Source organism: Trichosurus vulpecula, chromosome 2, assembly GCF_011100635.1.
Source record: "Trichosurus vulpecula isolate mTriVul1 chromosome 2, mTriVul1.pri, whole genome shotgun sequence".
Taxonomy (NCBI): domain Eukaryota; kingdom Metazoa; phylum Chordata; class Mammalia; order Diprotodontia; family Phalangeridae; genus Trichosurus; species Trichosurus vulpecula.
In genome coordinates, this window is record NC_050574.1 from 146,731,022 (window position 1) to 146,758,863 (window position 27,842).

At 35.3% G+C, this 27,842-nt stretch overlaps 1 protein-coding gene across 3 annotated transcripts in view; it reads right to left on the minus strand.

Annotated features, from left to right (window-relative positions):
- Positions 1-922: 922 nt before the first annotated feature.
- CEP126 (centrosomal protein 126) overlaps positions 923-27,842 on the minus strand; it is an 83,098-nt gene continuing 56,178 nt past the window's right edge. Inside the window, exons 6-11 of one of the 3 annotated variants that reach the window (XM_036746282.1) lie at positions 19,044-21,252; positions 12,529-12,650; positions 8,295-8,370; positions 7,390-7,599; positions 5,982-6,046; positions 923-1,373 (exon numbers count right to left, since the gene is read on the minus strand). In XM_036746282.1, the coding sequence (XP_036602177.1) occupies positions 1,290-1,373; positions 5,982-6,046; positions 7,390-7,599; positions 8,295-8,370; positions 12,529-12,650; positions 19,044-21,252 (2,766 nt within the window). In that variant the 3' untranslated portion in view covers positions 923-1,289. Of the gene's footprint in view, positions 1,374-5,981; positions 6,047-6,479; positions 6,653-7,389; positions 7,600-8,294; positions 8,371-12,528; positions 12,651-19,043; positions 21,253-27,842 lie in introns of those variants that run through there. The other 2 variants (XM_036746283.1, XR_005009605.1) reach the window with 2 other exon arrangements.

The following is a 27,842-nucleotide window of genomic DNA, read 5'->3' on the forward strand; positions in this document are numbered from 1 at the left end:
CTGAGAAGTCAAGAGTTGGCACACTTCCTAAAGAAACCTTTGGAGAAGAGGAATGGTATGGACTGCTTAATTAAGCACTAAAGAATTGGGGATAAGTGTAAAAAGTATTAATGTCGAGACAGATCTCGTCAAGAAGATTTTGCATAGCCAAATACAAAATAAGTTATAACCTAATGAATTGTAACCCATCTAGAGTCAATATTGTCGCAACACAAATACGATGGTAGTCTGAATGGAATCTAAAAAAAAGAGGAGTCAAAGAATCTGTCAGTGTCTCTAATACAGTCTGGGGAGAGGGTGTCCTGACTAGGTGAGATGAATAATCAGTTTCCTTGGCCTGTATCCTTATCTCCACTATAGAAATAAATCAGGGTATCATAGCTTGATGGCAATGTTCCCTAAGGTCTTTCAGTTCCCTTTTCCTTGACCCTTTATTCATCAAGTTAACTTTCTGACACTAAATCATTTTCCAAAGTATACTTTCCTACTAGAAAGTGAAGGTACTAACCTGTGGGCACAAGCATTTTGACCTGTTTGACTGAGTTTTCAGAGTAAATTAATAACTGGTATCATGGATCATCAATCACTCTCTTGTGAGTATGGTTAGGGTGAACTAGTATCTCAAGACCTGATCATCCCTGAATGAACATATTCAAGTTTCTGAACATGCAAAGATGAGAACCAGGTTCTGAACTTGTGGTGACCCTACCAAAGTGTAGAGGGGAAAGGAGAGGAGAAGAGAAGAGAGGAGAGGAGAGGAGAGGGGAGAGAGAGAGAGAGAGAGAGAGAGAGAGAGAGAGAGAGAGAGAGGGAGAGAGAGAGAGAGAGAGAGAGAGAAGACAAATAGCTGTCTTCCCTTTCTATGACCCCTTTATGTATAATAAAATAAAACTGAAGATCAGAAAACTGTACAATATCTTTTACAAATTTAATTGAATTTATTAGGAATTTCAGAAAAACAATGTTTTAAGAGTATAGCTCATACATAATCTGAATAGCAAAATATTTTTCTTTTTAAAGTAAATTTACATCCAGTAGCATGCTTATTAAAAAACAATGAGGTATTTCCATTCTTTTAAAATGCATTTAACAATAAAGTGCATAATAAAGCAGAATTGATATCATAAATGTAAACTAATCTGTTAATATTCATTACTTGTGTTATCAATTTGCCTTCATTTTACAATTTATTGTATAGTGCTTAAAATGGTTATAGAATTCAGGAATATATTATATATTTACAAGATAATTTCAAAATAAAGGTTCCATTTAGTAGTTGTTAAGTTCCATTAATATTTTCTCTGTATTTGGGATTGAACTTCGGTGGTTATACTGTGGCCTATAGACAGGGAGGTTGTCCACGGCTGACTGTTCTGTAACATAATTAGTTTATGAAAAACACAATGATATAATATTCAGAAGGAACTGGCTTTAACATATTGTTAATCAGGTGTCTCCTTTTCATATATTAACATAAAGAGTATCAATTTATTCATTAAAGCTCATTCATTAGCTCAAAATTTAGAAAATTCTTAAATGTGACAATAATGTTCACATTACATTTATGTTACGGATAAAACCTCTCTACCCAAGAACTGCTGTATAAAAGGCCAACTCGTCATTTTGCAATTCCCTTTAAACCTGGATGTGAAAGCAACATGTAATCAAGGATGAGAGAGCACACTAAAGCAAACTGATTAGTGTGATAGTTGTTTAAAATGCATTACAGTGCTTTTGAAAATGAGCAAAATTCTTTGAATTTAAATTTTGGCTCCTGGGATTCAAAGTCAACATTGAAAATCACAATCTGGGGGTGGCAGAGAATGAATCTACCTCAAGAAAGATATAGTTCTCAAAATGGGAGGGGGGAAGCATCCAGAGAAGAGGTTGGATTACCGCCTTTCTCTCCCCTAACAGAATTGTAAGATAGGAGTTTTAGCTTTGAAGGAGCTTTGTTAAACTTATAGCTCAATTCTATTTAATTGTCCATGAAGAGAATCAGGTCTATAGTTCAACTGTAGAACATTTAGAGGGGTTCTGGAAAGATGATCCTGTTTATCTTTAGATACTCTGATATATCTGTGATCTTAGTAGTGCAGGGAATTTCTCTACCAGGACAGATTTCAAGCTGTCCATGTCTTCATGAGTCACTACAGCCAAAAAGAAGATCATCACTTGGTGTCCAAACCCTCTTGTGATGAGGCCCATCTCCTCCCTGACCCTCTCAGAACTTAGCTGGGCTGGTAATCAGACAGAAGATAGCCTGTACTTGAAGCCTGTGATTTTGTGAGACTGACAGCTTTTGAGAAGTTTGAGTCACTTCTACCCAAATATGAGGGTTTTTATAGAGCAGTATTTTTATAGAATAGAAAATCCTTTGGGATGTGTAAGTTCAAGTTAAAAATGAAATCCTTCATATATTGCATACTGACACAATAACTGATGATCATAAATCTACAGATCTCTTATCAAAGACAATATTCTAAATGCTCAATAATTTAGAAAGTGCCTATCATGTATATGAGTCTGTTATGCACAGTGGTGGATACAAAGCCATATAAAACAATTTCTGTCCTCACGATGTTTATAATATACTTAATGTCTCTAAGCAACTAAAAAATATCAATACGAAAATAAACTAATAATGCAAAAGGAAAGAATGTGATAAATACTAAATGAATGATACAGATATTATATCCTATTTCTCTGGAGCTGAAAACAATAATTTTAAGATCTTTTATCCATAGAATTCCTCATGTTCCTAGAGAGAACTGGCTTACAGATTCCATTTTTCTTTAGGTGATAGTCAATATATTAAAACGGCAGCCTTTTTAGGGATAACCTAGAAAACAGGTTCCCAAACTTATTTGGCTTACTGCCCCCTTTCAAAAAAATTACTCAGTGACCCCCTGGAAATCAACTTTCTTTAACCCTTTAACTTTTTTTTTAAATTTGTGACTTTCTGATATGATCTGCATAAACTTCTGATCCAATTTAAACATATATATCCTTAAAACTTATTAACTAATTATAGTTTGTCAAGATCTTTTTTATCTTAACTGATATTGACTATTAGCTAGCCCCCCAACTTTGTGTCAGCTGTAATCTGCCTAGGCACAACATCTATAGTCTCCCTCTACCAATAATCAGAATGTCTGTGTCTTAGTAGCGAAATCCTTAATGGTTGTATGGGGGAATGAGAGGTTAGGTTACTTGCCCAGGGTCATATAACTATCATGAAAGGCAGGATGTGAACCAGGTCTTCCACAATCCAACTCCAGCACTCTTATCTACTAAGTAGGCTATCTTTATCTATGTCATTGTTAAATAATGTAAAACAGCACAAGATTAAGGATAAACCCCTGGGGCACTTTACTAGATTTCATCCAAGGTGATCTCTAATAATGAATACCATTCATTTTGGCTATCTGACTAGTTCTGTTCCATTCAGTCCACATCTATTTCCATCTTGTCTATATATGGATAACATGAGACTTTAAAATGCTTTGTTGAAATGTAGTTGTGCTCTGATCTTCCAAACTAGTCTTCTTATTAATATAGGAAATGAAATTAATATCATGACTAATCTATGAAATGGGGATAAATTCTACTTGAACTATCTACCTACATTAGAAGACTGTCATGAGGATCCAAGGGGCAGTATGAATGAAGAACTTTGTAAACTTTAAAGTCATACATAAATGCATAAATTCTGAAGAACAGGATTCTGGTGAGGTTGATAGAAGAAAAATAGCAGTAGGCATTATAGATATGGATGTGACTTACTGGGACCTCAACTGTTGGAACTCAGATTTTAAAAGAATCCACATAAGATACAGAATTGAGACTGGTAACAAAAGACAAATACAAGGAGCAGCAAGAACCTATAAAATAATGTAAAAAGGATAAATCCAGTGTAATCTCAGCCTTATGATAAATTCTGAAGACAAATGGAAGAGGATTTTTAAAGCTATGTTAGTAGTAAATGGAATATTAATAACAGAATTCCTTCTTAGTGAAAATGAGAATAAAGAAAACAGAAAGATAGAACTACTCAACTCTCATTTCACTTCTATTTTCTCTAAAACAAGTCCTATTCTGATGCCTTGTGGTGTGGAGGTGACCTTAGGTCTTTGAAGGCTATGCTAGAAGAGTACACATTCTTGTACCCAGCAATAGACTGAGTCTGCCTTCTGACAACCAGTCTAGCTAAGTATGAAATGGTTCACTATCAGAAATCTGTCTATACTTTGGCCAAAGCAACCTATGAAACAAAGAAAAATAGAAAATGGCACTCAGTCCTGCACAACTCCCTTCCACTTTACTTTTTTGGTTATCTGGCACAATGATGTTAAGAATCACACAGGTTTTAGACAGTATATATAAATTAACTTAGCTGTCAGTACTCTAAATGTGTGATCTTTGCTCAGTGATCAGTCAATGGACATATTACTGAAGGAACTGAATTATGTCAGTCAATCTGAATGACCAATGAAATCAATAAGACAGAAGAAAGAAGCAATTGATTGCTCATGGGTTTTCCTTGGAGAGACAAATAAAACAGTGGTTGGAATTGGGAAGATTAAGCCTGGAAAAGAGGAGATATGATAGCAGTCTTCATACATATATGAAGGATTGCCATGTGCAAGAGGATTATGCTTGTTTTGCTTAGCCCTGGAAAACACTTGGACCTTACACTTGGGTGGAAGTTACAGAGAGACAAATTTTGATTCAAGATGTGGGTAACAAACAACAATCCTTTTAAAATAATTATAGGTGTTTTAAGTGCAGCTTTTATGACCAGCTGTTTTTCTGTTCTCATTAAGTCTTGTCTTCTTCAGATCAGACAGCCTTCAAGGAAACTTTATTCCGCTTTCTCTGTGGATGGAATGCTCTCCCTCCCAATTTAGAATCTTTGGTTTCCTTTAAGACTCAGCTCTAGTTCTGCCTCCTTCAGGAGACCTTTTCTAGTCTTCCCCCAGTTGCTACAGCCACTCCTTGTAAGGTTATCTTTTATCTACTTTGTACTTATCTTTGTATGCTCTGGTTTATATGTGTTGTCTTCTCCATTAGAAGGTAAGGTCCCTGAGGGTAGAGATTGTATTTGCTTTTTCTTTTGTATCCCATGTTCTTAGTACGGTGCCTGTTACATAGTCAAGTCAACTAGCATTTATTAAGCATCTATTATGTGCTTAATAAATGCTTGCTGATTGACTGACCTCCGACATATTACTTGTATTTCTATATAGTGTCTGTACCACTCTTGTTGAATTTATCAATACTATTATTGTTTTTTAGTTATTTGTGTTCTTTGTATACACATTTATCTCCTACTAGATAAACTTCTTGAGGACAGAGATTATGTTTTATTCATTTCTGTTCCTAGAAGAGTCCCCTGTACATAGCAGACCTTTAGTACATATTGCTCAATGAACTAAAAATTTCCCAAAGGATCATGTGACTTTGTAAATTGGTGGCTCTTGAGAAATGACTTAGTACAACTGATGGCTGATACCTCATGATCTTTGCATATTCTCCCGTAAAGCTTTATAATTGAAGTGGTCTAGATGTAAGAGTAAGTCAGTTTCCTCATTACATCAGGACATCCATTTATTCTAATGGCATGCCCTTATATTTTGAAAGCAGGATATATAAGTGTGGTATAGAGGACAGAACACTGTTTTTAGAGGCAAGAGGAAATAAATTTCTCTCCTGGTTGTGCTTATTACTACCTATGTGACCTTACACAAGTCACTTACCCTTTTCCTCATTTATAAAATCAGTGAACTAGATGATCTCTAAGGTCAATTCCTGCTCTTCAAATTGTGAGTTCCCATGAGAAGCATTGCTATGTACGGGTAAAGCGTCATCTCTAAAAACTAACTTAAAGGTCAGTATCAACATGGGAGAGGCTTAGATAAGAGCAGGAGTTTTTTTTTCCTACATGAAAACAACTTAAAATAGTTAATCTCAATACTTACCAGAGGTGATGCTATTTGTAAAATACTTTTGATTGATGGATTTTTGCAAATGGCTTCTTGGACATCTAAAAAAATTTCACAATAAAAAATTACTGTGGTAATGTATATTAAAATTTATGCATGAATCACAGTAAAGAATACAAATTTCATATGTGTGTCAATAATACTTAACATTAAGTGGGGAATGTTCTCTATATTCTTAATATGCTTTTATGTTAGTGGAAAAATACAAATGTGGATTCCTGTAATTGCAATGTCAATTAGTTATGAGGTAGCTAAGGGACAAAATAAGATAATGTATGTGAAAGTTATTTTTAATTGTAAAGCATCATATATGTGTAAGCTATTATTTTATCAGTATGGGCATTAACATTAGACAATGTAAACAATCTGATTAAAATACATACAAATTACATTAGTAGAAAAGTATGATTATTTGAGAGTTTTTATAATAACAAGCTATTTACAAATATTAAATTTTTATAAAGTGCCTTTTACCCTAGAAGAATCACTATCAAGAAGATAAGAGCAGGTTCTGTTATTCCTGTTTTGATGCTGAGGCACAGAAAGCTGAAGTAATATTCTCAAGGTGATGGAATGGATTAGTGGTAGAGCCAGGAAAAAACAGAGGCCTTCTGATTTTTAGGCTGTATCTATACAATACCAAATATCTGGACAAAAAGTGAAAAATTCAGTTAGTCATCCAGATATTTTCAAATAGTCAAATGGTCAGTGTCAACAAGCAAAAAATAAACAAACTTCCAGATGACTGATTGCATTTTTCATCTGGATTTTTCAATAATAACATTTAGTACTATATGTTTTTTCTTAAAAGAAGAGAAACAAGTTGTCTTTGTCATCTATTGAAAACTAAAATTCTAGTAACCATATTCTTGAAATAAAAGTAATAGTGTGGTAAACCTGAAATAGTCTTAAAATCAATTAAGTGGTCAGTCCCAAGATACTTTTCATTTGAAGATGTGATAATTCATATATAATGTATATTTTAGGCTAATAAAATAACTTCAAAAGATTTGTGATTTCATTGTAGTAGGTTCTCCTTCCACTGATGCAGATCCCAACCCTTCCTCAACCTCTTGATTTTCTCTGGCCAAAAATGCATTGCCTGATGGCCAACCTCCTTGTGAAAAGTCCCCCTCTCACTGAATTTAGCTAGGCTAATTTTGGGGCAACAGATGCGTAATCTGCTTTCAGGCCAGTCCTTGAAGCCTTTAGAGGTTGGCAGGAACTGTCAGCATTTAATACTTTAATAACATAGCCTTGTGAGAGTACAGGGATGTCAACATGCCACAGTATGGCATCAAATTAGGATTTTAGTAAAAGGTTACTGAAATTATCAAAACATTCAGTATTGTGTTCATTATAGCAAAACTATGCAAATGCTTACAATGCAATCTTTGATTGAGGTGATTAAGTGACTCTATGATCTTCTGTTCTTCAAAAGACAGTGTACCAATGTTTAATCGTTTTGTCTTATGTAAAGGAAAAGTTGGTTTGTATGGCTGCATGGGTTTCATGGCACTTAGAATTTTATCCTCAGGAACTGATGATTTCACTAGTTTTTCAGCCATCAAAAACTGGGCAGTACTTTCTGAAACTAGAGAAGTTATGCAAAGCATTAACAGGATGATATTTTTCTCCCAGTTGAAAAGACTAAAACATATAGACTGTGTTATTTCATGAATTAGGCATAAGCCCCCTGTCAGCTGGCAATCTTTTAACTATTAGTTATTAATATAAATAACTTCAATTATTATAATATATAACATTATATATATTAATTAACTTAATATTAATAACTGATAGTTACTGTTATTGATAGTCATAATAATGATACTAAGGCAATTAAAGCTTTTGAAGTGTTTCCTGAGTAAAATAAAAATTAAATTATGTTCAGTATAGTTAGGTTAAAATACATTTTATTTTATCCACTGATCTTGAGATTGCACATAAAGAAGATGAATAAGATAACCTTTCCCACAATGATTAGTATATGGAAGGATATGGATATAACAAGAAAAAGAATCAGAAATATTCTGTCTTTTGAATGATTTTACTATAATTAGTTTGATGTACCAGCAAATATGTGCAGGAAGACATGTCAGAGATATAATTAAATTTGTAAGAATAGTTTGAATAAAGAAAAATCAGGTAGTAAGAAACAGATTTAAAAATAACCTGTCAATGTAGCAGCATGACTAGTACATGAGAGTTAACAATGAAAAAAAGTAAAGGAACAAATGAAAGGTCTGTGAATAGACCTGGGAGGAAAATATGAAAACTCAAGCATACCTTCTTCAGCATGAGAAATACCACTCAGACTTTGTACTGGCTCACTTGAACTTAATTGTACAGGCTGTATTATATTCTGTAAAAATTGAAAGAAAATCAGAGTCATTATTCTGAATTTTAAAAACATATAAATTATACATTAATAAACCTTTTCAGTATTTAATTGAAATGAGTTTTTTAGTGTTCAGCAAGTATTTTTAAGATCAATATTTTTTAGTGTTAAGAATTAACTGAATTGTATATGACACTATATCTTTAAAGTATTTTATACAAAATTTTGAAATGATTCGTAATAGTTCAGTGACATGTTTAGACATTTATAGTGGAAAGAGTGTTGGGTTTGGAGTCAGAGGTCTTGGCTTCAAATTCTGCATCTGTCACTTGCTAAGTGTGTTCTGGGCAAGGCATTTAAACTTCCTGAGGTTTGTTTCTGTCCTGTAAAAGGAGGAGAACACTAGATGAATGCAAAGGATTTTTTCAGCTCTACATCTCTGATCTTATGACCTGTGATTTCTATGTAGGAAGATATTTGTGATTTCTCTTCATTTTTTGTTTCAGTTGTATTTTAACTCTTTTAATTTATGTATTCACCAAGCTCTTTTATTTCAACTAGAACAGATTAGTGTTTCTCTTAAAATTAAGAATTTTGTGGTGATACCTATGAGGTATATGAGGAGTTAGGTTCATACCAAAGATAGGAAGTAAGTATTATGTGAAATAGGAGGATTGTGTCAAGGGATCAGGTAGTTACAGTTAACACCGTGACTCAGAGAGCTACATGTAGTTGTCTTCACTACAGCCAATGCTTAAATGAATTTGGGTTTATCTGAAGAATGATGCCTCAATGAGTCTGTCATTTTGGTCTCCTTCTGTAGAGAGAAATGGAAATATGTACCACGCATTTTGTAATGTTTGGAACTGCAGAAAAAGTTTCTAGCAATCAAGTTTGAAAGAGTCACTTTTCCCAAAAGGGAAAACACGATGAATCTAGAAGAAAATGGAGAAAAATAGCTAAGCCACCGAAAAACTATTGACTGACTGGTTCAGACATCATCCTATTACATACTAAGCAATCACAAGTGTGAGTAGCTTGATTTGCAGACCCATATTTTCCCTCCTAATAGGCAGGAGAACTGGGGACAAGCTTCTGAAGCACTTACTGTTATTTGGTTTCGTATGCAACACCATTCTGATTGCTACTACCACCATGTACACTCCCATTTTACTGACTGTTAGTGAATTCTAATTAGGGTTCCTTTTTGTTCTCCCCTCTTTGCCTGCTTTTCCCCCTTCCCTTCCAAACAGTCCAGAGACAAGAGAGCTGGATATATTTTTTGGCAAGCCAGTAGGGCCTAAGGAGAAGAGGATCTACTGATGACTGTGATCCTTCTTGTCCTTCTTTGTCCATTTATCTATGAGAAACAGTTTACTTTCTGTCCATGCCCCAGGGGCTGTGGTGGTGATCGAGTAGCAGAAAATAATAATAATGAATATTGAATAATATTAATAATGAAACTAGATCTTCTATGCAACTATGCTAACAGCCGACTACTGCAACGGTTAAATACTTGGCATATAAACTAAGTAGAGGAATAGGAGTAATAATTATAAAGATGGCTTGAATGAGGGAGAAATTCAGGTGTCACTTCAATTCTGATCTAGTCAAAGCAAGAGACTTTGAAAGGTATATGAATGGAGGTGTGGCATAGAGGATGGGGCACTGAAGTTGGAGTCAGAAAGACCTAGATTAAAATCTGGCCTCAGGAACTTATTTGCTGTGTGACTCTAGGTAATTTACATGATTTTTTCCCCTTCCAGTTGAAAAGACTAAAACATATAGATTTAGTATTATTTCATGAATTAGACATAAGACCTCTGTCAGCTGGCACTCTTTTAACTAGAATTCTATCACGATTGATATTCATAATGATACTCTGGCAATGAAAACTTTAGAAGAGCCAAGTAAGAATAACGTTAATATGAGAAAAATGTATGATTTTATCCTGAGGAATTCCTGTTGCTAGAACCCCTTCTACTAATTGACTGACATTCATGACTTTGTAAATAAATTATGATGTTGCGCTAACAAGTTCTGCTACAAATTTATATTAAATAATCTCAACTAGGCTGTCACTGTGGTAAGGCAATTCTTTCACATATCCCTAATCATCTCACTATCAGACTTATTAGAGTATTTTTTCATTCTTCCTCAAATCTCTCACTCTTAATCTTCCTAATCTCTCAGCTAAGAACTTTGCCTTGTATTTTACTGAGGCCATTTACTGAGAATCTCCCTCTTGATCTCCTCTTCATTGAACAACACTCAATTGTTTTTTTGTCACTAGCTCCTCCTTCAGCCTTGTTTTCACTCCAAGGCTTTCCAAGGCTAACTCCTCTACCTGTATCCTTGATCCTATTCCACCCTATCTTCTGCAGATTGCCCCTTTATCATTCCTATTCTCACACTCATCTTCAAGCTTTGTCTACTAGCTGTTTCTTTGCTTCCTAGAAAACATGCTCATGTACCCCAATGCCATCGTCAAAAAAAATTTTACTTGATCTGTCCATCTGTGTTAGGTATCATTCTATATATTTCCTCACTTTTGCAGCTAAACTTAGTACATTGGTGCCTCCAACTTTCTTCTTAATCTCTTCAATCTGGCTTCTGACCCCATCATTCAACTGAAACTGCTCTCTTCAAAGTTGCCAATGATCACTTAATCACCAAACCTAATGGTTTTTTCTTAGTCTTATCCTTTTTGACCTTTCTGTAGCTTGATATTATTTCTAACTTTCTTCAATACTCTCCTCTTTCTAATTGTGGGGGGGGGAGGGAGAGAGAAAGAGAGAAAGAAAGAGAGAGAGAGAGAGAGAGAAAGAAAGAGAGAGAGAGAGAGAGAGAGAGAGAGAGAGATTCTTCTAATTCTCCTTCCTGTCTGACCACTCCTCGTGTTTTTTTTGCTGGATATTCATCCATCCTATGCTCACAAAACTGTAGATGTACCCCGAGGCTCAGATCTGAACCCTTTTTACTTATCTCTATATATTTTTGCTTGGTGAAAAGCTCAGCTCGCATGGACTGACTGCACTACCATTTCTATGCGGATAACTTTCTATCCATCCAGCCCTACTCTCCAATTGCTGCCTGGACATCTCAGATGGAGATACAGACATCTTAAACTCAGCATGTCCAAAACTGAACTCATTTTCCCCACCAAACCCTTCCCTCTTCATAACTTTCCTATTACTGTGGAGGGTAGTAACAGGAGTCATACAGGCTAATATAATAACCGAAATGTTATCCTTGACTGCTCTCTCATCCCCCATATCAGAACTGTCATCAAGTTCTGTTTCTTCTAGCTTTGTTAATCTGTTGTGTACGCCCCCTTCTTTCCTCTGGCACTGTTACCATGCTGGTGCCTAGACCAGGGCTGTCCAAAATGCGGCCCACAGTGTGATTTATGTGGTCTGCCTACAAGCATAGAAATTTACATAAATGCTTTAGTACACAAAGCCGAGCTACCGCAGAGCTCTCACTAAAATGGCAAATCGAAATGTATAGTCTATTGTTTCAATAAAAACCTAAGGTTGGACAGCCCTGGCCTAGACTATTGTCATAGCATTCTGATTGGTCTCCCTGCCTCAAGCTCTGGATAGAGCACTGGAACTGAGTCGGAAAGACCTAAGTTTATATGTGGCCTAAGACATGAGCTGTGTGACCCTGGGCAAGTCGCTTAACCTCTGTCTGCCTCAATTTTCTCCTTGGTAAAATGGATATAGTAATAGCACCTAAATCCTTGGGTCATTGTGAATATAAAATGCCATGTTTTTAAAGTGTTTTGCACACCTTACAATGTTATATAAATATGACTGTTGCTGTTGTCATTCTCTACTCTGCTCTCACACTGATCTTTCTAAAAGGCAGGTCTGAACGGAGCCAGGTCCTTTGACTCCGGAGCCAGTGCTCTCTCCTCTGTACCATGTTACCATTTACAAAGAAGTTCTGAAACTGCTGTTAAACAAAAATAGGTTCTGAAGGTGAGAACAGAACAATTAGTACAAATTAGTGCAAATTAAGCAAGCAGTATAGCAATTATTAAGCTTGATATTTGGTTAGGTTAGATCTAGTTTTTCTTCATGGCTTCTGGTGTATAATGAGAGCACTATGAAGGCAATGTTTTATTTCATTAACATAATATCTCAGTATTAAATGGATATTTATATTTACATTTACCTGTGGCTGTTCAAAGCACTTCTGCCTTACAGAATTAGAGAGCTGTCTTCTTTGCTCTAAGAGAATTCTTGGCTTATTTTCATTGCTTTCAAGATTTATTTTTCTTCTAGCACTGGTAGAATCTTAAGATAAACACCAGAAAAAAGTCATCAATTATGCAAAGCAGAATAATCTATTTTTACTATTTTATACAGCAAAGTACTTTCAAATATGACAGCAGATTTTATGACATAATAATTTCATAAAAGTGAAAACATCAAAGGGGAATTTTCATATGTTCTGATATTTAAAATTATAAAACAAACAAAAACAAGTACTTTCTAAACATAAGGAAAAACAAGTGATTCGACACTTTGTTTTCTGGGGAAAGATACTCTAAATTTTGTGCAATTTCCTGTCCAAAAAATTTTAGGTAACAAAGTCCTACGATATCTCATATGCTAGGAACAGCTTTTCCTTAATCTTTTAAAAATATTTCCTTTCTTTAGGGGAAAAAATTCCACATCCTTTCTAAAAACTTCCTAGATGAAATGAACATGAAGTAGTGATTCATTTTTTTAACCTCTTATTTAATTTCAGGACAAAATGCTCTGAATACTTTTGACTTTTAAAAAAACTACCATTTTGGTTTTTCTCTTCCTCTGCTCATAACCAGTATTGGCATTAGATAGAAAATTTCAGTTGGGCAGGATCCATGTCTACTAAAATCAGCTTCATTTACAGAGAGGCGTGCAGTCATAGTGGATGGAGGGCTAGGTGGCCTCAGAGTTAAAAAAGATCTGGGTTCAAATCCAGCCTCTGGCACGTATTAGCTATTATACCCTGGGCCTCCTCTTTCAGTGTCTCAGGCAACTCTCTAAGACTATAAATTACATAGCAGGTGCTAATCTATACTGATAAAGGAAGTTTCCTTATCTGGAGTTCCATATATCAATGAATGAAAGGTCTAGTTTCTTCTAACCCCAACCCCAAAATGTGTAGCAGCCATTTATACATTTACAATTAGTTGATATCTGAGGGTTTCAGTAATGTCAACTGTTTAAAAAAACTAGACATATAGCACAAGGAATTGCATAAAGTTTTAAATGAATTGTTATTGATCCATATACTTCACATATGACTCCTGAATTCCTATAAAATGTTGTGTTTCTTACAATTTGTAGTCATATTACTTAAACTTAAAAGGGGAAAATCCCCACTAATGACATTTATAGAATCTTAGAAATGGAAGAGGTCTTAGAGGTCATTTGGTTCAACTTCTCCCCCATGAAGGAACTATTTCTTCGTCAATGACAGATAGTTATTTAGCATCTGCTTAATATTTCTTGGGACAGAGGTCTCCTAACTTCATGAGAAAGCCTTTTCCATTGTTGGATAATTTTAAATGCAGAATACTCTTTCTTATGTTTAAATATAATCTATCTCCCTGTAACTTGTACCCACTAGTCCTATGTTCTGTCTTTTTGAGCAACAATAACAAGTCTACTCTTTCTTCCATAAGATAGGTCTTCAATACTTGTAAATGGTTGGCATATATTTTCTGCCTCTGGCTAATGACCCTCTGTTTATCCAGCAATAACAATATATAAACACATTTATTAGAGACTGACAAATACTGTCCCAATTTTCAAAATAAGGGCAGAGGATTAAGTATACAAACCAAGTAAGCTTTATTTTGATTACTACAAAAATCCTACAACATATCAGTAACAGGATGATTACTATTCCTTTAATCAAAAGGAAGATGGGATCACAAAGACCTGGCATGGCTTTGTCATATCTGACTAACTTCATTTCCTTTCTTGATCGGGTCACTAGATTAATAGGTCATAAGATCATAGATCTAGAGCTGAAACAAACCTTAGAGATCATCTATTCCAACACCTCATTTTACTGATGATGAAAGTGAGCCGGACATGGCTGAAATAAATGAACAGCAAAATGTCACCTTACAGATTCAAAAGAACAATCCCAGAAGTACAAGGTAAGGGAGGTATGGCTAGTGTCTCACAAGCTTAATGTGAGTAAAAAGTGAAACTTGTTGGTTTCAAATGTTTGTGCAATTTTAGGCTACACAAGGCTAGGGAATCAATAGTCTTGTTCTCTTGACAGACCATAGATAGAACAGTTTTCAGTTCTGAGCATCACCTGTTAGGAAGAAAGAAATTAACAAGCCAGAGCATATCCAGAAGAGAGCAACAAAAATGATGTGGGGAATAGAAAACCGATGCCTATGAATATTGTTGGAAGAAACTTTTAAGAGAAGAGAAGACTCAAGTGGGTCATAAGAGCTTTCTTCAAGTATCTGAAAGTCTCTAAGATGGAAGAGATATGTTTTGTTCTACTTGGCCTCAGAGGGCATAATTATGAGCAATACGACATAGGTAAAGAGAAGCATATTTAAGTTTAATGTAAGAAAACAACAACATCCAAATACTAGAGCTATTGAAAACTGAAAAGGGTTGCTTTGGGAGATGGCTGGATGCTCCTCACTCCGTCAAATGAAGACTAGACTATCATTTGTTGGGTATGTTATGGAGGGCATTCTTTTTCAAGTTTGCTTTGTACTAGATAAATGGCCTCTGAGGTCACTCCCAACTCAATGATTCTGTAATTCTATGGGAGTTATGCCAAAATTACCTCACAAAACAGTGAGAAGCAGTGGAAGGAAAATAAGCCTGAATAAAGAAAGCTAGGCAAGAGGTCAAACTAAGTCAAATCATCCTGAGAGCATTTATAGATGAAAATATGAGAACAAAAAGATGTGAAGACAAATAAATTTCCCAGTACTTTTATATTGGTCTATTTTAATAATTGTTGACAGCTGTATCACATCACCACATTTACTCTCCATCACTTCAGTACCCAATGTGCTATGTGAGGTAACAGTCCAGAAAATAAAGTAATAAAAAAGCAGCTGGATTTGACCAAAACACTGTGGAAATCAAGACTGGAGACGTCATAATTTTAAAGATATTTATGGACTGACTTTTGAACCCATCTCAAAGAAGAAAAAAGTTAAAAAGGATGTCAAAACTCACTATTACCAAAAAAGGGTGACCAGAAAGTTATTAGTAACTACCAACTCTACTATACTTTTGGGCAAAGGACAGAAGATCTTTTGGGGGAATGGCTTTTGGTCCTATGTTTATGATTCCCTATATATCTTGAATATCAGAACCTTGTTAGAGAAATATGACAGAATTTTTAATCCAATTTCCATTTTCCCTTTATATCCTTGCATTGCTGATTTTGTTTGTACAAGTCTTTTAATTTCACATATTGAAAATTATCTGTTTTATCTTATATGATTAACTCAATCCCTCATTTAGCTAAATTTTTTAGTAGGCAAATCCTTAACAAAGAATATAAAAGATAAAAAAGGTAAAAAAATTAAAGTGATGTGGCACGTTTAAAATAATGAATACAATAAAAATTAAAACTGTAGAGTAAGATGATATTTGCATCAAATATTACTTACAAGTGTCTGATATTCAAGATAAATGAAGAATTGACAAAAAATATATGAAGAGGATATAACCAATTTTCCAAAGGAGAATTGCAGATTACAACATAAAAACATTTTTGAATCACTAATAGTAGAAAAACACAAATTAAAACAGTTCAGAGGATTCAGCTTACTCCATGCCAAAAGAAAAATATGATAAAAAATAGGAACAGTTGATATTGGAGGGCCTAAGGGAAGACGAGCACATTAATATATTTTCAGTGGAGTTGTGAATTGGTCTAACTGTCCTGGATAATAATTTGGAATTATTCAACAAGAGTGGCCAAAGTTTTCATACCTTTTGACTGTATATACTGTGCATGTATACCAAGGAAGTCAAAGACAGAAAAAAAGTTCCAAAACATATAGCAAAATATTCATAGCAGCACTCTTGACAGTAGCAAAGAACTATCACTGCCTTGTCATGGTGCAGGGGTTTGCATAACTCAATGAAGCTATGAGTTATGCTGAGCAGTGTTACCCAAGATGGACAGGTCATAGTGGAGAGTACTGACAAAAGGTGATTCACTGGAAAAGGAAATGGCAAACCACTCCACTATCTTTTCCAAGAAAACCTCATAGACAGTATTGGGCCTGGTGTGCTATGATTCATTGGATCACAAAGACTTGGACATAACTGAAGAACAACAACAACAAAGAACAAGAAAAAAAACTGTATCCTCATTAGTTGAGAAATGGCATAAAAACCCAAACAACAATGACATATGAATGTAGTGGAATGATACTGTGCAGTCAGGATAAAAATAAGTAAATGAGAAATGAGGAAAGCTGTTAAACTGATACAGAATAAAATAAATAAAATAACCAGCACCAAAAGAACAATATGTACATTGACTACACCAATGTAGCTGAAAAAGTCTCTAAAAGGAAGATGACAAGTAACTAAAAAACCAGTGAAGATCCAGGAGCAGAATCTCCTTCCTTATGGTAGAGAAGCAAGGGGCTATTAGGATGGAAAGTTATATACATTGGCAGATATAGTCTCTGTATAGGATGTTTTTTTGCTTAATTGTTAACTCTTTGCCACAAAGGCCACTTTAGTCTGGAGAGGGGAGGAGGTCTTTTTCTTTTCCCAGAAATGACTACAATGTAAAGATGAAATGCTTCAATAAAATATTTTTTAAAAATTAACTTCATAAGTACAAGATTGGAGTGTTGGTGTAAGGCTATATAGCAGTTCATCTGAAAAAGATTTAGGAATGTTTAGTGAACTATTAAGTCTGAGGTGGATATATCAGCAATGACAGCAAATTAACTGTGGTCTCCCTTTTGTGGCTCAAGTCCTTGAGAAGGCTGTCTACAATTGACGCCTCCACTTCTATTTCTTTCACTTTCTAACACTGAAATCTAGCTTCTAACTTTCCTTATCAATCATTCAACTGAAACTGCTCTCTTCAAGTTACCAATGATCTCTTAGTTACCAAATCTAATAGCCTCTTCTCAGTCTGCATGCTTGACCTCTCTGCAGCGTTTGACACTGGAATACCCTTTTTTCCTTGATGCTCTTTCTAGGTTTTTGTGAACACTGCTCCCTCTTAGTCCTTAGCTTCTTTTACTGAATCTTCATCCACGTCACTCCCATTAACACATGTTAGCACAGATAAATGTAAATTACTCCCTTAGCTTCTGTAATCCTGATCTTTCCTCTGAGTTCTGGTTGCACATTTCCAACTGCCTACTTGACATCTCTATTGGTTGCCCCACGTGCAACATGAAATTCAACATGTCCAAAACCAAGTGCATTATTTTTATCCTTAAACTTGATTTTCCTTCTAATTTCACTATTGATGTTTGTGACTTTAAAAAAAATTATTGATGTTATTGACTTTTTTCAGTCTATACATCCCAATCAGTTGCCAAATCCTGCCATTTCTAGCTTAACAATATCTCTCAAATCTGTCCTCTTTTCTCTACTCACACAGCCACTACCCTGATTCAGGCAACCATCACCTCTTTTCTAGATTACTGCAATAGCCTCTGACTTAATTTCTTTGCTACAAATCTCTCCTGAAAACAATCCATCCTTTATATAGTTGCTGAAGTGATTTTCCTAGAGTGTAGGTCTGAACATGTTACTATTCCCCTTAGCCCCTACCTTTTGCTTACTCAACACACTTTAATGGCTTCCTATTGCCTGTAGGATCAAATATAAATTGCTCTGGGTTTTATAGTCCTTCATGACTTGGCTCCAACCTAACTTTTTATTATACATTACTCTCATTCATACACTATCTAGTCCAGCCAAAGTGACCTTATGCTCTTCTGCACATAGAACACTCTATATTCCATCTTCACACCTTTGCACTGAGTGTTCTTTTTGTCTGGAGTGCACTCCCTTCTCATTTATGCCTCTTTCTTTTTTTTTTGAAACTTAGCTCAAGAACTATCTTCTTCACAAAGCATTCCTGATTCTCTCAACTGCTAGTATCATCCTTACAAAATTACCTTGTATTCATTTTGCATATACTTATTAATACACATACGTATATGTTACATCCACTCTACTATCTACTTTCCATAATACAAGGTCCTTGAGGGTGTTGATTGTTTCTTTTTTGGCCTCATATCTCCAAAGTGTCTGGCCATAATAGGGACTTAATAAATGCTTGCTGATTGATTTTTCTGCAATTTCCAGTTGGTAATGATTTCCCCCTTAGACCTTACTTCACATAGCATTTTGTTTCTCATCTCTATGTTACTTATCAGGTAATAATGCGTGTTATATTTAGCTACATTTGTGTCATTTCCATCCTAGTTTGTAAGCTCTATGACAGCAAATACTGTGGTTCACTTAGCATTAAGCACATAAATACTAAGCACATAATTAGCACTTCAACTAAATCACGTAATACTGAGAGAAGAAACCTAATTTTTTTAGGGTGATATTTAATGCACTATTGCCACAGTGCCACAAGAGGGGAAATTTCACATACAAATTAATGCAGAGATATTCTTCTTATCTTTTTAAAAAAATCAGCAGTCTTACCAGCAGCCTTCTCATTTTGTCCTAGGGCACTATGCTCTCCTTTGCACTGAATACCAACTTTTTCTTCAATAGGCTTCAAAGAATGACTATTTTCTTCATAAAGAGGACTTCTTTGTGCACAAATTAATGAACCATCTTGCTGAGCAATCATCTGAGTACCTTTCACACTATGATTTATCTTTGCTTGGTCTTCAGAGGTGAGATAGGAAAGTAATGATGGCATTGGAGTGACTAACTCAGAGCTATTAGTATTCCAAGGTGAAGGGTTACTTTCTTGACAAATAGGACTAAAAATGTTCTCTGTTGGAAAAACATGCCTTGAGCGTAGGTTTCTATTATTTATAGTACTGCTTTGGGATTTTATAGACATCACTTGTTGACACTGAGAATCTTTTATAGTTTTACTAATCCTGTTATTTGTTACAGGTTTATGAGGAGGGCGAGGTGCAATTAATTTGCCCTGAGTTGGTACAGTCTTGTTGGCTTCATTTTTAGCCTGTGGTCTAGTGACAGTGCCTTTTTTGTTTTTAGCAGCAATACCTGATTGGGCTTTGGAAGCCCTTGATCTTCGAATTATCTTTATTATCCCACTCCGTTGAACAGTCTTCTGAGTTTTAGAATCATTATTTTGAACAGGGAATTTACCTTCCTCTTTTTTTGAGGTTATCCAGGCTTGTTTTGCAAAGCTTTTACCTGAAGGTACAAAGGAGTCTAAAGGCACATCATCTGTTTCAGATATTTGTGTAGCAGCTTTTTTTGTGATAAGAGAGTTATCCTTGGGGTTATCATACTTCATTACTCCCAATATGCCCTTATGGTTTTCATAACTAGAAGAATTTATAGCACAAGCATGAACGCTAATGTTGCTAGTAGCACTGACTTTAGTTTGAATATCAGTTGGCTGTGATGATGCTTGAGATGAAGCAAGTCTGGTTTTCAATGAAGTTTCTCCATCTTCTTTTTCTATTTGGTCAATTTCATCAAACCACCTCAGTTTTTTAATGCTCTTTTGAATTTCTGAGTCCCTTCCCTTTAATTTTGTCAACTCCACACTATCTCTGATTGCTGCTGCAGTTTGATTTCCCAAGTTGAAGCCTCGATTTATAATTAACGCCTTGAAATAATCATTCTCATATTTAGATTCTTTCTTTAATATACTTTTGAGCAATTTCACTCCATTTCTCTCATGATTATTATGCTTGGATTTTTTTGGTTGTCCAACTAAGTCAGAATTATTAGACAGTGATGGTGTGGTTCCAACTGTTTTCTCATTTTTATCTTTCACTGACATTTGATCAGGGTTGTTATACATAAAAGAAGCATTAAGTGCATCTGAAAATAAAAAAGGCAATGCCTGATTATTACTCTCTAAGTTTTTCATCTTTTCACCTTTTATATCTTTCAAACTGTCTAGCCCATCAGTACACTGTATTGGGCAAATTTCTTCTAAGTACATATTATTTTTTTGCAAAGAACTAGCTGAATGTATATTACTATAGGTACTTTTATAGTTAGTCCATTGAGTAGAAGGTAGTACTACAGGTGTTGCCATAGGTATATTTGAAGCAGGTACTGAAGTGGTTCTGTTTAGTTGAGTTAATTCAGGACATTTCTCATGTTCTGAAGACTGAACAATTTCTCTTGTAGTGGGAGATGAAGCAGTCCATATTTTGCTGAATCTAAAAGTTGGGCTCTCAGCAACTAATGGTTTCTCTCTTTTAAGCATTCTAGAAGATACAGAGTCAACTTTCCATATACTGAAGGTTTCTGAGGTCTTTTCAGCCTTTTTGTCTTGTGCAAAAGTACATGGGCTCTGTATAGCAGCTACTGTATTATCAGAAGCATCTGTACTTCTTTCGCCAATCCTGTTAAGAGCAAATGATCTTAGTTTTGGATTATTAAAATGGTCATTATGTTTATTTATAAAGTCTGGAAAAGGAGAGGCTGTCTGTGTATTTTGATCACTTAAGTTTATTAGCCAATTATTTATATGTTGAGTTTTAGAGAGATGCAATTCACCTGCATCAAAATAAACTTGATTTGTTGGCTGTGGACTCTGTGAATTGTGAGATAAAGAGTTCTGCTGGGTTGCTGAAGACAGAGCTTTATTAAGTGTTGAATAGATTTCTTCATGGTCTCCAGCTTCAAGACTGTCTATACTTGACAGAGTTTCAGAATTTGTTAGTTGATTAACTTCTTCTTGAAGATCCTGAAAAAACAATGTAAATTTATTTTTTAAGTATCTTAATTTTTAATGTCAAAATTAATGAAGCACTGTAACATCGCAATTATTACTGAGGCTCATCTTCCTGGACACATAGGAGTTTATTAGGACAGGTTATGAGCTTTGTATGGAAGTAATGTGATAAAAGGAAAGAGCAATGAATTGGGAGTGAGAAGACTTGTATCTGAATCTCAGTTCTGTCACTATCCATATGTGACTGGTAAATTCATTTAACCTCTCTGGATCTAAGTTTTCTCAATTCTAAAATCAGGAGCTTGATTAGATGACTTCTAACTTCTCTTCAAGCTCTAAATATGTGATTCTATGAAGTTCCTGTCTTAGTAGAGTACAGTGGGGAATAGCAGATAAACACAATTTTACCTAAGACCCCAAAGTTAAAAAGCAAGGAGGGGAGGGCAGAGCCAAGATAGCAGAGTAAAGGTACTTACCTGATCCCTCAAACCCCTCCAAATACCTTTAAATAATGACTCTAAACAAATTCTAGAGCAGTAGATCCCACAAAAAGACAAAGTGAAACAATTTTCCAGGCTGAGACAACTTAGAAGTTGGCAGGGAAAGAGGTCTGCGGCACCAGAGTGAGAGAGGAGCACAGTTCAGTGCAGGCCATGCCAGTGCAGGTCCCAGCAAACCAGGTGCACGCCTACGGCACCTGAATCAGTGGCAGTGGTGATTTCCAGACCTCTCAGCCCAGAGATGGTAAGAGGATTAGACAAAAGGAAATTTAAAGGGGTCCCTCTGCTGGCACCAGGGGCAAGACTCTGTTGCATTGCCTATACTTGAATATGGGTCACCGTCTTGGATCTTAGTCTCAGTGCAAAGAGGAGCACTAGCACAGCACAGTTTGTGGCTGTTGCAGAATGGGGACACAGTTAAAGGGAAGAAAAGAGTGCTTGTGGTCACTCACAGACCACAGCACAGACCAGGAGAGTAGTAAACACACCCCTCCCTAGGTCATACCACTTTGGAAGGACAAAAAACTTACAGGTCCCCAGAATTAGCTCTGATAACAACTGCACAAAAAACCTGAAGCTTGCAACAGTGCCCCCACCACCCTGGAAGCAGAGCCCCACTTTAGCATAGAATTAAAAGTTAAGAAATAGGCTGGAAAATGAGGAGACAACAGAAAAAAATTCTGACCACAGAAAGTTACTATGGTAACAAGGAAGATCAAAACATACACTCAGAGGAAATGAACAAAGTCAAAATGCCTGCATCCAAAGCCTCAAAGAAAAATACGAATTGTTCTCGGGCAATGGAAGAGCTCAAAAAGGATTTTTAAAATCCAGTAAGAAAGGTGGAAGAAAAAGTGGCAAGAGAAATGAGTGTAATGCAAGAAAATCATGAAAAGGGAGTCAACAGCTTGATAAAGGAGACACAAAAAAAGACTGAAGAAAATAATGCCTTAAAAAGCAGAATAGGCCAAATGGTAAAAGAGGCACAAAAATCTAATGAAGAGAAGAATGCCTTCAAAAGCAGAATTGGCCATGTAGAAAAAGGGGCACAAAAATTCACTGAAGAGAAGAACTCCTTAAAAAGTAGAATTGGCCAAATAGAAAAGGAGGTACAAAAGCTCACTGAAGAAAACAATTCCTTAAAAGTTAGAATTGGGCAAGTGGAAGCTAACGACTTTATGAGACATCAAAAAACAAAAATCAAAAGAATGAAAAAAATAGAAGAAAATGTGAAACATCTCACTGGAAAAACAACTGACCTGGAAAATAGACAGGAGAGATAATTTAAGAATTATTGGACTACCTGAAACTTATGATCAAAAAAAGAGCCTAGATATCATCTTTCAAGAAATTATCCAGGAAAACTACCTTGATATTCTAGAACCAGAGAGTAAAATACAAATGGAAAGAATCCACCAATCACCTCCTGAAAGAGATCCCAAAATGAAAACTCGCAGGAATATTATAGCCAGATACTAGACCTCCCAGATCAAGGAGAAAATACTGCAAATGGCCAAAAAGAAACAATTCAAATATTGTGGAGCCAAAAGATTTAGCTGCTTCTACGTGAAAGGACCAGAGGCTTGGAATATTACCAGAGGTCAAAAGAGCTAGGATTACCACCAAAAATCACCTACCCAGCAAAATTGAGTATAATCCTTCAGGGATAAAAATAGATACTCAATGAAATAGAGGACTTTCAAGCATTCCTGATAGATAAAAAGACTGGAGCTGAATAAAAAATTTGACTTTCAAATACAAGATGCAAAGAAGCATAAAGAGAAATCATAAGGGATTTGATAAAGTTAAACTATTTATATTCCTACATGGGAAAATGCTGTTTATAACTCCTAAAAACCTTCTCATTATTAGGGCAGTTAGAAGGAGTATACATAGACAGAAGCAGAGGTGTGAGTTGAATGTGATGGTATTATTATTTAAAAAAATAAAATTAAGGAATAAGAAAGAAGAATGCACTAGGAGAAGGGGAAAGGGAGAGGTAGAATGGGATAAATTATCTGACAACAAAGAGGCCTGATTTTACAGTGGAAGGAAAAACTGGGGTAGCAGAGAGGGAAGCACAGGACCTTACTCTCCTTGGAATTGGCTCAAAGAGGATACACACTCAGTTGGGTGTTATATTGGTAATTAAGGTGGGACTTTTTTTTTTACTGTTTTCTCTTTTGGAGCACTTCGTAATCAAGGGCCTTTGATGAATCTGGCCTTTGTTTCTTTGATTAAATTGGGAGTCTTTGATGACCTGCTTACGTCAAGGGAAAGCCTAGTTCACATAGATTTGTCACATGGCTGTGACATCCTTTGACCCTGAACAGGGTTTATAAACTCAGAGGTCAGCGTTTTGTTTGGGGCTCTCGCTCACTGGAAGAGTGTTGGTGATCTGGCCAGACAGGACTCTGGGTAGCTGCTGGAACCCCCCGGCTTTGCAAAAACCCAGATGTTGGTGCTTCTCTGGTAACTATGTATTGCTATGGATAGACTGGTTTGTGTTAATTGCTCTGTTTATATAATGTATGTTTGTAATTTCTGTTTGTATTTGCTCTGAAGTTCAGGGTTCTGGCTTTTCCTCCTGAATATGTATGTTTGATTAAAGTGAGATTGTTAACCCCTTAAAGTTGCTTTCCTTACAAAGGCAGATCAAAGAACCTGTGCTGGCAGCTCTTGTTGCTGGTTTTGTTGGGTCTTTCACCCTCACAGCAGCTGCTAGCAACATTGTTGTTATAGGTGTAGAAATCTATCTTACTATGAAAGTAGGAAGGGAAGGGAATAAAAGAAGGCTGGGGAAGAGCAGATAAGGGAGGACAGTTTGGGGGAGGTAAGAGTCAGAATGGACAGAGCAAAAGCAGAGAGTAGGATAAACGGGGAAAATAGGATGAAGGAAAATACATAGTTGGTAATCATTACTGTGAAAAAAATTTTTACAGTGAATTTCTCTGTTAACGACTTCATTTCTCAAACTGAGAAAACTGAGTCAAATTGATAGAAATAAAGCTGATAAATGGTCAAGGGATATGGACAGCCAGTTTTCAGACAAAGTAATCAAAGCAATCTATAGTCATAAAAATGCTCTAAATCAGTATTGAGAGAAATGCAAATTAAAACAACTCTGAGCTACTACCTCACACCTGTCAGATTGGCTAATATGACAGAAAAGGAAAATTACAAATGTTGGAGGGGATGTGGGAAAATTAAAACACTAAATACTACTGGTCAAGTTGTATACAGACTCAATCATTTTGGAGAGTGATTTGGAACTGTGCCCAAAATAAAACTGCACATTGACCAAGTGGTCAATGACCAAGCAATACCACTACTAGGTCTGAATCGCAAAGAGATAAAAACAAAAAGGAAAAGGATCCATGTATAGAAAAACTATGTATAGAAGCTCTTTCAGTGGTGGCAAATAATTGGAAATTGAGGAGATGTCCATCAATTGGGGAATAGCTGCATAAGTTGTTGTAGAAGATTGTGATGGAATACTCTATTGTGCTGTAAGAAATAGATGCTCTCAGAAAAACATGAGAACTGATGCAAAGTGAAATGAGCAGAATCAGGAGACCATTGTACACAATAACAGCAATATTGTATGATGATCTACTATGAGTAACTTAGCTATTTTCAGCAATTCAGCAATATGATGACCCAAGACAATTCTGTAGGACATAGATCGAAATGTGCGGTTTATTGCCAGAGAAAGAACTGAATGCAGATCAAAGATACTTTTTCTTTACTTTTATTTTTGTGTGTTTTTTTGTCTGTGTTTTCTTTCACATAATGACTTACATGGAAATGTGTTTTGTATGATTATACATGTATAATCTATGTTAAATTGCTTGCGTTCTCAATGGGGGGAAAGAAGGAGGGAGAGAATTTGGAACTCAAAATTTGAAAAAAAAAGAATCTTAAAATTGTTTTTACATGTAATAAGGAAAAATAAAATATTAAATACGAAAAAAAATCAAGTAGGGAAAGGAAAATAATTCTTTCCCTCTGAAGATGATGAATTAAAACTGAATTGAATACTTTCATAAGAAATGAATTTTGGCTGCATAACACTTATTCTCCAAGAAATTTTTCAGGTTGCAACTATGTGTTACCCCCATTAGAGGGCAACAGAGACTGAAGAATTAGATTTGGTCAGAACAAAAGGCTCCAATCCATTGTGATTAATGCTGGTTTTACTAATGTGATCTTGCATCTGAGAAGCATTGTGCCCAGCATATAGCAGGTGCTTACTAAATAGTTACTGATGATTGCATATTGAGGCAAATTGGACTATTTTCCATAACTTGAACATGTCTTATATGCTTTCCCATCTTTATGCCTTGATTACATGTTTCTGTAAGATTAGAATATCCTTCCTGTTCCCCTGCTGGCTGAATTCCTATTCGTCCTTTAAAGTCTTATTAAAATGCTATGTTTTTCATACAACCTTTCCAGATCAACCACTTGTAAACTATTGTCTCTTGGACCACATACAGCACTTGATTTTGTACCTCTCCACTGTATTTATTATGTATCGTAGTTATATGTGCAAAGTAAATTTTCACTGTATGCATCTTTTCCCCCATTAGTCTGTAAGGTCTGTGATGTCAGGACCAATGTTTTTGCAAGTTTTCTGTTTCTCTTATGGCTGAATATAGAGTTCTGAGCACAGTAGGTTCTTAATGAAGGTCTCTTATAACTGAGGCAGCACTAATTTTTGAGAAAAAGGGATGAAGCAAACTGACAGCTTTTTTCAAAATGGATTTTCTACTTCATGAGCAAATTGATGCCACATTCTAATGTACTATTGTTATAAAATCTGTAAAGCCAGATACTCATTTTGGTGACAGATATTTGTTTTCCCTTAGCATTATAACATAGTATGTATAACAAAGGCATGGGGTAAGGGGTAGATAAAGAAGCAAGAAGTCTGGACACTCTAAAGAGAGACTTTGATCCTGATTTACACTTGTATTCTACTCAGAAGTTTACATACTTCCATTTGGGGTGGAGAACAGTAACAGCCAGCTACGGGTCTATAGGCAGAGACAATGGTGTGACTGGAAGGCATGTAAGGGTAGAAAAATGTAGCTAAATCTTGATAATATCTATGAAACATAAAATGTCAAAAGAGCATACTTTTACAACAGGAAGATTCCCCACCTATGATTCAATATCATGGTCCATTAACATAACAAAAACAATTTGATCGAAATTTTGACCTAATCACAGAAAGAAAACTGAACTACAGGCTTGAAAGGGGCCAGATAGTCTATTTTAATATCCTTAATGGAAGAATTGGAACTATAATTTTGAAAATGTTCATGCTTGGAATTTACATCTGAAATACTAGTTTAAAAGTTAGTTACAGAATAAAAAAAAGGTACTTTCTTTAGTATACATATGTAAATGAAACTTTAAAGTCTGAATTGAAATGAAATGAATTAGATACTTAATCTTATCTATAAGCTAGTCTTAAAAGTCCTGGTGCTAGGATCAATTGATGATTATAGTTATTTTATATCAAAATAAGACTGAATTGGAGAACAAAGAATTGGGTTTTAGGACAAAATCCCTTCCGGGAACATTTTAAAGGCAAGACAAAGTATATTGGTTTCTTCTTAATAAAGTGTAATCAGATGATCTTAGGTTTTCCATTAACCACCTTTTTCAATGAGTTATAATTTTAACCTCTGTTTGAACTTGACATCTTAAGTAAGAAAGATAAATATATTGTTACCTAGAATCTGACTTTCTGTGATATCTTGTTCTAGTTTCAACCTGAATATTATTATCAATGTTTTGAAATGATTAAGGGTATAATTAGAAATCAAACAAAATTTAACCTACAAAAGAATTCTACTTACTGCTTTTATTTCTAAACAGATGTTGTTAGAGATCTTTAAAAGATAGACAATTCAAGGTGAGTCTTAGAATACTGATATTTGTTGATTATAATTGCTCCTCATACACAATTGTTATCATTAAGAATCCATATAATTCTGAAATGCTATTCCTCTTAAGCCCAATTTGCCACCTATCCTTGTTCCTTAAAATCTGAAGTATTTTTTTGTATTTTAAGTTTGTATGTTGCATTAC